The sequence below is a fragment of the Hypanus sabinus genome, unplaced genomic scaffold (genome assembly GCF_030144855.1).
Source record: "Hypanus sabinus isolate sHypSab1 unplaced genomic scaffold, sHypSab1.hap1 scaffold_1234, whole genome shotgun sequence".
Taxonomy (NCBI): domain Eukaryota; kingdom Metazoa; phylum Chordata; class Chondrichthyes; order Myliobatiformes; family Dasyatidae; genus Hypanus; species Hypanus sabinus.
Genome location: NW_026779297.1, coordinates 84,409 through 93,380, shown reverse-complemented (window position 1 = coordinate 93,380; position 8,972 = coordinate 84,409). Strand labels below are relative to the sequence as shown.

Here is an 8,972-nt window from a genome sequence, read left to right as displayed (position 1 = left end):
TTCATGACTGAACCCAAACATTTACCCAAACAACAATTGTATGTCTCTTGGCTGGCTACAGAAAGCACTTACCAGCTGTGATACTTGCCAAAGTGGGTGTTACTAAGTACCGACCATGCAGGGTGCCCAAACTTTTGCTTTGGGCCCTTTTCCTTTTTTGTTATTTTGAAACTGTAAAAGATGGAAATTAAAATGTAATCTTGTTTAAAATATTAAAGAAATGTGTCATCTTTGACTTTATGCCTTTCAGAAATCAGGTCATCTTTTACTCGCTGAGCTGTTCACAGTAACAGAAATTTTGACCAGGGGTGCCCAAACCTTTGCAAGCCACTGCTGGACTAAGTGTGTAAATGTAGGACGGGACCACGTTGAAAAATAAATGTGCCAGTTTTCCAAAATTGCCCCCTTCCACCCGAGGCCACGAATATATCAATCACCCCTCGTATATATTTTCGTCAAATATGAACAGGATTCAGCACTCCATGTGTGTATATGCAATCGTGATAAGAAATACAGACCAGAAACACGTACATGAGAGGCCAACTCAGAAAAATAAATCATCACTCTGGAAGAAAACATTAACCAGTGGAATGAGTATGACCCTCCATGGGAGACATCCTAACGATCTGAGCAGACGAGATGGTGACAAATGAGCCCTGAATAAGGACGTTAACTCCCAAAGTCATTCTTCCACAGCCAGAGATTTGAGAGGCGAAGAAAATCTCAGACAGAACTACAGTCAGCTCGACTTCTTCAGTCTGCAGGAAATTCAAGGGAAACTTCTTCACCCAGAGCGATGACAATTTGGAACCCATCACCACAGAGGTGGACAACAGGGGAAGATTTGAAAGCTCTGTTGTGGAACAGAATCAGGTCCAGCCGGCCTGAGTTGACTCTCTACTGTACAACTAGGTGTGTTATAAATTCACTAAGTACCGGAGACAGTGTTTAAAATACAACTGATTTATTTGTCACAGATCTAGTCCCATTAAAGATGAATATGCAGCAGATGAAACTCCTCCCATGCCCTGTGACCAGGGTGCAGACCTGGGTGTGGTGAGCAGCAGCAATAATTGCAGTTCAGCACCGACAACTGCTACGAAGGATGAACAGCTCTGATGGGCAGAAGGGTGCAGAGTTGCCCATGTCCCCCCACCTGCCGGGGAAAATCACAAACTGTTATTGTTACCACGCTGCTAATGAGAGAGAAAGAGAGACAAAGGGAAAACATACTGGGACTGGAACATTTGCTTCAGATAAGGGAGAGACAACACCGGGAGTGAGAGACTTGTTGTTCCACCATATTATGACTCCTGCAAGACTTATGGCTCCGGAGAGGGCTGTTTACTTGGTACTATTCTGTTCATTAAAATTCTTCAGTGAACAGCTGGAGTGGGCTGGTTTGATGGACTAAGCCATTCAAAACTGATTGGCACCTGAGACTCCGTGAGTAGGGATAAAATTGAGGTCTGGGGAGATACCCCTCAGACACACCAGGAGACACACTAGTGAGCACTGCTTGAGTGTTGGAACCCACAAGAAGGTGTGGGGCATCGGGGACCGAACAAAGAATCGGTCAGTTTAACTCACAGGGCCGGTGGGGGCTTGTGTGTGTGTCCACCCTTGCCTGGGTGATGAGTCCACCACAGAAGAATGGTCGGACAGAGGGGTCATACCTGAATGGCCACAACACATTCACGGATCGAGAACGTAAAGGAAGGTTTGACTGACTGTAGCTGTCACTGTTCGCTCGCTCTCTCTTTCTCTCTCCAACGATTAAAACACAAGAACCAACAACTACCTCAGCACGTATGAACTGAACTGAACTTTATATTCACATATGACAATTCATTATCCCCTAGACATCGATAGAGCTTGTTTATTATTGATTATTATTAGACCCACACTTTTAGATTTAGTATTGCTAACGTGTATTATCTATATATTTGCATTATTGATATTGATTTGTATATTTTACTAATAAACAATGTTTGAAAATAGTACCCCCAGACTCCAACGGATTCTTCTATCTTTGCTGGTCAGACACCCAGTTACGGGGTACGTAACACAGCAACGGTGATGGACAAATATGCAGCATGCAACTCATTGAAACTTTCTCCCCAGTGTGCACCCGGTAGTGTGTCACAAGTGTAATGCACTGTAAGGTTTCACTGCTGATGCAGTGGACTCTCTGCAATGTTTCCCTGCTGAGTTAATGGCTTCCCTGCAGCAGCAATGTTTAGGGTACGACTAGCGATAACAGGGTTTTGGAGTGTGGGGCTATCCAATGACAGAAATGTTCTTTCTTGTGAGTCTGGTAGAGAGATTTTCATGGCCTTTTGCTGGGGAGAGATGGGAAGAAGAGAGAGTGGGCTCTTTTTCTTTCTTTTTCATTACTTCACTAACCATCTAGTCAAAGTAAGAATTGTACATCTCAGTCGTTTAATCACATATTGTGTATCGTTTGTTACTGCGGGGGTACTGATTTGTAACAGGGGATACGTCACACAGCATCCACCCAAACAAGATTTCTTAAGTTTGGCCGGGCTGGGGGATATCACCCCCTATATTTAGCTGCTAGCCGAAGTAAGAGTTGCACAGGGTTAGATTACTGAGTGAATCGCTTCTGAAATACACAGCAGGTGAACGGTCTCTCCCCAGTGTGAACTCAATGATGCACATTAAGTTGATTTTGCTGAGGGAATATCTTCCCAACGTCTGAGCATGAGATCGGCCTCTCCCCAGTGTGAGCTCACTGGTGTCTCTGCAGTTCAGATGTCGGAGTGAATCACTTCCCACACACTGAAGCCTGGATTATGCTTCACCGTACGCTCCGCGTAGCTGCGTACCCGACACGGCACTCTAGGCCATACCGTACGCCGTAGCCTAAAGCACACCTTACGAAAATGTAACTGTGTGTCACAGACTGCGAGAACTGTGATTGGTCTGCTTGGTAACAGCACATTTCCTCCTAGAGATTTCCTGTTGCTTCAAAGTTGGGAAAATGGACCAAATCGAGGAGAGGTTAAGTCAGGAAGTCAGAAAATATCTACATTTGTACGACTCTTCATTGGTATATTATAAAGACTTGCAAATGGTATGAAATTTGTGCAAAGAAGTTTCCACAAACATCAGTTTGGACGTCACGGACTGCACAAAGAAATGGAAAAACTTCTCTCTTTTCTGCGCTGCAGTGATTTCAATAACTCTTATTCAGCATCTATTAGCTCCAAATCCAACAAGATGAACTCAGCAGTCGCCATCATTCCCAACTCCACGAGTCAATTCAACACAGTAGCATAGAACCCCAATGCCGACTAGCGTTTTGCCAGGGCAACACAGACACACGAACTCACAATGAAAAATGCACACAATGGCATAGGCCACTTGCGTGGGCTACTGTGTATGATACACTGTAGCGTCTACACAGAGGTATAATTCAGGCTTGAGTCTGTGAATGGCTTCTCCCCAGTGTGAACTGACCAGTGTTTTTGTAGGTGGTGTGACTGAGTGAATCCTTTCCCACACTCTGAGCAGGTGAATGGCCTCTCCCCGGTGTGAATTCGCTGATGAACCATTAGGTGTGATGACCGAGTGAATCCCTTCCCACAGTCTGAGCATCTGAACCGCCGTTCCCCAGTGTGAACTCTCTGATGGACCTTCAGGTCAGTTGAACAAGTGAATCCCTTCCTACAGTCCGAGCAGGTGAACGGCCGCTCCCCAGTGTGAACTCTCTGGTGAGCCATTAGGGTGGATGACTGAGTGAATCCCTTCCCACACACTGAGCAGTTGAATGGCCTCTCGCTAGTGTGAACAGACTGGTGTCTCAGTAGCTGCGATGACAAAGTGAATCCCTCCCCACAGACTGAGCAGGTGTATGGCTTCTCCCCAGTGTGAACTCGCTGATGTACCTTCAGTTTAGATGACAGAGTGAATCCCTTCCCACAGTCTAAGCAGGTGAACGGTCGTTCCACAGTGTGAACTCTCTGATGTACCTTCACTTGAGATGACTGAGTGAATCTTTTCCCACAGTCTGAGCAGGTGTATGGCCTCTCTCCAGTGTGAACTCGCTGATGCACCTTCAGTTGAGATGACCGAGTGAATCCCTTACCACAGTCTGAACAGGTGAATGGCCGCTCCCCTGTGTGAACTCGCTGGTGTGCCAATAGGTGGGATGAATGAGTAAATCTCTTCCCACAGTCTGAGCAGGTGAATGGCCGCTCCCCTGTGTGAGCGCGCTGATGAACCGTTAGGTGAGATGACCGAGTGAATCCCTTCCCACAGTCTGAGCATCTGAATGGCCGTTCCCCAGTGTGAACTCTCTGATGTACCTTCAGGTCAGTTGAGCAAGTGAATCCCTTCCCACAGACGGAGCAGGTGAATGGCCGCTCCCCAGTGTGAACTCGCTGGTGAGCCATTAGCGTGGATGACTGAGTGAATCCCTTCCCACACACTGAGCAGATGAATGGCCACGCCCCAGTGTGAACAGACTGGTGTCTCAGTAGCTGCCATGACAAAGTGAATCCCTCCCCACAGTATGAGCAGGTAAACAGCCTCTCCCCAGTGTGAACTGACTTGTGTGCTTGTAGGTGGGATGACTGAGTGAATCCCTTCCCACAGTCTGAGCAGGTGAATGGCCTCTCTCCAGTGTGAACTCGCTGATGTACCTTCAGTTTAGATGAGCAAGTGAATCCCTTCCCACAGTCTGAGCAGGTGAATGGCCTCTCTCCAGTGTGAACTCGCTGATGTACCTTCAGTTTAGATGAGCAAGTGAATCCCTTCCCACAGTCTGAGCAGGTGTATGGCCTCTCTCCAGTGTGAACTCGCTGATGTACCTTCAGTTTATATGAGCAAGTGAATCCCTTCCCACAGTCTGAGCAGGTGAATGGCCTCTCTCCAGTGTGAATTCTTTGATGTACTTTCAGTTGGTATGAGCCAGTGAATCCTTTTCCACAGTCCGAGCAGGTAAACGGTCTCTCCCCAGTGTGAACTCTCTGATGTAGCTTCAGTTTAGATGACTTAGTGAATCCCTTCCCAGAGTCTGAGCAGGTGAACAGCCTCTCCTCAGTGTGGACTCGCTGGTGAACCATTTGGTCAGATGACCGAGTAAAACCTTCCACACAAATTCAGCAGATGACCAGCCTCTGCCCAGTGTGAACTGACTGGTGTGTCAACAGGTGGGAAGACCAACTGAATCCCTTCTCACACACAGAACAGGTGAATGGCCTTGTCCCAGTGTGAACTTATTGATGTCCCTTCAGTTGAAATGTTCATCTGAATCCATTCCCACTGTCTGAGCAGATGAATGGGAATCGCCTGTTCAAAATGACAGCCGTGGCAGTTGGTCAGATCATAGAGTGAATCTCTCTCCGCAGTCTGAGCGGGAATGATGATCGAGTGAATCCCTTGCTCCACTTCTTAAATACCTGGACAGAGACAGCAAAACTGGTGTGTTGTGTTTTAGATTTCCGTAGAGAAATTCCTTGTGATTTGTAACCTGTAAAAAGATGAACAAAATCCATCAGTGGGTGCAGGACAACATTTCAGATGAGATCACTGAGTTGTCAAGCTGTGAATTGATATCACACTGTTACAGTGAGATTCAACTCAAGTTGGAGAGAGAAATCATCTTCTAACTGGGCACAGTGCTGGTACCTGGAATGACCCTCAAACTCTCTGATGCTCTTCCTGTCTCTATAAGAATGGGGCATTTCTGCCATCTCCAATCTGTGACCTGGCTTAGTTTGACTCTCTCCATTGGCATTATTCCCTGTTCCCACTGAGCTGCATGGGGTCCTGGCCCCACAGTAACTGAAACACTCTCACCGAAAAAAGCCAGCAGTGCATTCCACACATTTCAGCCCTGGGAAAACAAACCTCTGGCTGTGCACACGATCAATGCCCCTCATCATCCTATACACCTAGAAAAGGCACTAAACATAAACAAGGAATTACACATTGCTTTGAGGATTTGTCAGATGCACACAAAATGATGAAGGAGAAGATTGGGTAAATAAATGCAAGCGGCTTTTTCCACTGAGGTTGGGTGGGATGACAATCAGAGGTCATGGGTAAGTGGGGAAGGTGAAAATGTAATGGGAACATGTGGAAAAGCTCTTTACTGAAATGGTTGTGAGAGTGTGGATTGAGATGCCAGCACAAGTGGTGAATATAAGCTCGGTTTCACCATTTAAAAAAAGTTTGGATAGCAGCCTGGTTGGTAGGGTATTGTTTTTGTGTAAAGATGGCCCAAGGGATATCAGGGACCAAATTCACCACAACCACAAACTGTTCCTACTGCTCCCATCCAGGAAACGGTACCACAGCAAAAGGACCAACAGCCTCCGGGATATCATCTTCTATCAGGCCATCCCACTGGTTAATTGATTTCTATGTTTTCTCGACTGGCCTATATACAAACTAATTATTATAAGTTAATTTAAATTACACATTGCACATTTAGATGGTAACGTAATGTAAATATTTCTACTCCTCATCTATATGAAGGGTATTTGTAATAAAGTCAATTCAATTCACCCTCTCCAACATATGTTCTGTCAATCTAGCTCCCATTCCTCCTACAACTTATTTAAACCACATCACGCCCCCCCCCCCCCCACGCTACCTCTTGCAAGCCTTATCACTAGGATATTAGTTGCCTCTTGGTCTGTTCCCCTAACTAACAAGTCTCCTATCAACCCTTCAACTTTCCCCTGTAAGGTAATTGCCCACAACAGTGTCTGCAGTGGTCCACCTGCTGTTGTGCGGGATAGCAACAAAGTACTCTGCGATGGCTATTTAACCTCATTCCCCTTCCTGACTCTCACACAGTTTCCTGTGCCCTGCACCTTGGGTGTAACTCACCTCTCTTCATGTCATACCTATCACCACCTCCAACTGCTGGATGATCTGGAATTCATCCCTTTCAAGTTCCAACTCCTTAAAGTGCAGGGTTACAAGCTGCAGCTGGATGCACATCTTGTAGGTGAGGGCATCAGGGACACTGGATGACTCCCCTCCTTCCCTCCAATATCCCCTCTAATTTGTAATAACCGGTGTGCAGATAAATCTTGTACTGTGCATTTTTTACCCAGTGACAAGATGTGCACAGTGAATTTTATATAGAGAGGTATTCATTTTCACAGCTCGCAAATCACTGTCAATAGGAACTTTGATCTCCTCTGGGTTTGATCCAGTTCATCTGCACTCTCACACAACCTATGTAGCAGGCCTGTAACGGGTAATGAAGGATTTTCTCACCAAAGCTTTTGCACACTGTCCATATGTGATTTGCTTGCTAAATTATGCTTTAAAAAGTCAGCTTTCCAAATAGCACTCCATTTCTTCCCACTTGCAAATTCTCCAGCAACATTAGCATCAACACAATGCACACAGATAACACCAGTTTCTGTATGCTGCATAAATATTTCCCCTGAACCCTCCCTCAAGTGACAGACGGTGGTGAACTCAGTGATGGCAATGCCAATGAATATGAAGGGAAGGGCAGTAGTTTGTCTCATTGGAGTCTGGCACATTTGTGAACTGAAAGCTACTTGTTGCCCAGGGCAAAGGTGTTTGATATCATTATGTACCCAGAGAGAATGGGACAAAACATGTCCTCACCGGTAGAAAAGTCCAGAGCAAGAACATACACAAAATGCTGGAGGAACTCAGCAGGCCAGACAGCATCTATGGAAAACTGTACTAAAGCTGAGTTCATCCAGCAATTTGTGTTGCTTGGATTTCCAGCATCTGCAGATGTTCTCTTGTTAGTAATTGGGGAAAGAACAAAGGTGATTTTCTCAACTGGTGATGTAAAAGATTTTGTTCCCTTTCTCCGAGTTCCTAATCCTTGCATTTAGATAGCTGGAGCTCAGCTCTGTCTGAGAGATCCATCGGTTCCCATTCCCTCATCAGCCGGAAGCTCCCCGGGGCCCGTGTACGGATCGTGGGGCTGAGAGAGAGGGAAGAGGGCAGGACTGTCCCGGGATTGCGGGTCACGGTGTCCGCAGTTCACAGGAATCGTCCCTCAGTCGGTGTTTAAGATAAAAACACAGAGAATCGATCTTACCTGCAGACGCTATTTCCAAGGCCTTCTGTGTACCATGCGCATGCGTCATGCTTTGCGACGTCATTAGCCCTGACGCCTGCGCATCTGTTCGGTTCTTCAGCGCCAGCGAAATTTTAAACGCACCGCCTTATGGGTAATCCCGGAGCCATTAAATATTTCTGCAGGCTCTGGTTCAATATTCATAACTCATTTTTTTCGTGTGTGTATAGAAAAATCTGCATCTGTTTTAACGCAGAAAGCTCCCATAAACAACTCAATATACTCAATATCAATGTGTATCCAATGCCAAAGTAAAATGCAGATATAAAACACAGGAGATTCTGCAGTTGCTGGAAATACAGACACACACACACACTCAAAATGCTACATTTTCGAGTGGATTTACAAACCTCTCCTCTCACTCACTTATTCCGTGGATTACTGAACTTTTCCACTTTACCATCTTAAGACTTTAAGCATTGTTTCCCAAGCTTGATAGTTTGGGAGCTATATATACTCACAGCACTGTGAACTTCTGTGTATTTCGTTTAATCTTTTATATTTGGAGTAGATACAGATAAAGATAGTGGTTTTCACATCGAAACCAGACTCCATTAGTGATCTATTGCTGCTGGTCCGTAACAATTGTGCTGTCTGAGGCACAGTCCTTTAAAATTGGTGAAAATGACCCAAAACGTTGAAAAGAGCGGGGAAGAAGGAGTTTAACCAACTTCGTCCGGAGCCCTGAACAACGTCACAACCACAGTGAGCTCATCGTCTTGTTCAGCCCGGAGAAAATCATGCAGGAAATTCATGCAGGTGTATAAGATGATGAGAGGCATTGGACGTGTGGATAGCCAGAGGCTTGGTCCCAGGGCTGAAACGGCTAACACGAGGGGGAATAGGTTTAAGCTGCTTGAGA

General features: G+C 45.8%; 1 protein-coding gene across 1 annotated transcript; it reads right to left on the bottom strand.

The window, feature by feature from the left end:
* Positions 1–286: 286 nt before the first annotated feature.
* LOC132386630 (zinc finger protein 420-like) lies at positions 287–8,301 on the bottom strand. The gene is made up of 2 exons (XM_059958926.1): positions 8,072–8,301; positions 287–5,497 (listed from the first exon to the last, which is right to left on the bottom strand). Exon 2 carries the CDS (start codon positions 5,088–5,090, stop codon positions 3,423–3,425), a length of 1,668 nt encoding a protein of 555 aa, XP_059814909.1. The 5' UTR covers positions 5,091–5,497; positions 8,072–8,301; the 3' UTR covers positions 287–3,422.
* Between the last annotated feature and the right edge of the window lie 671 nt (positions 8,302–8,972).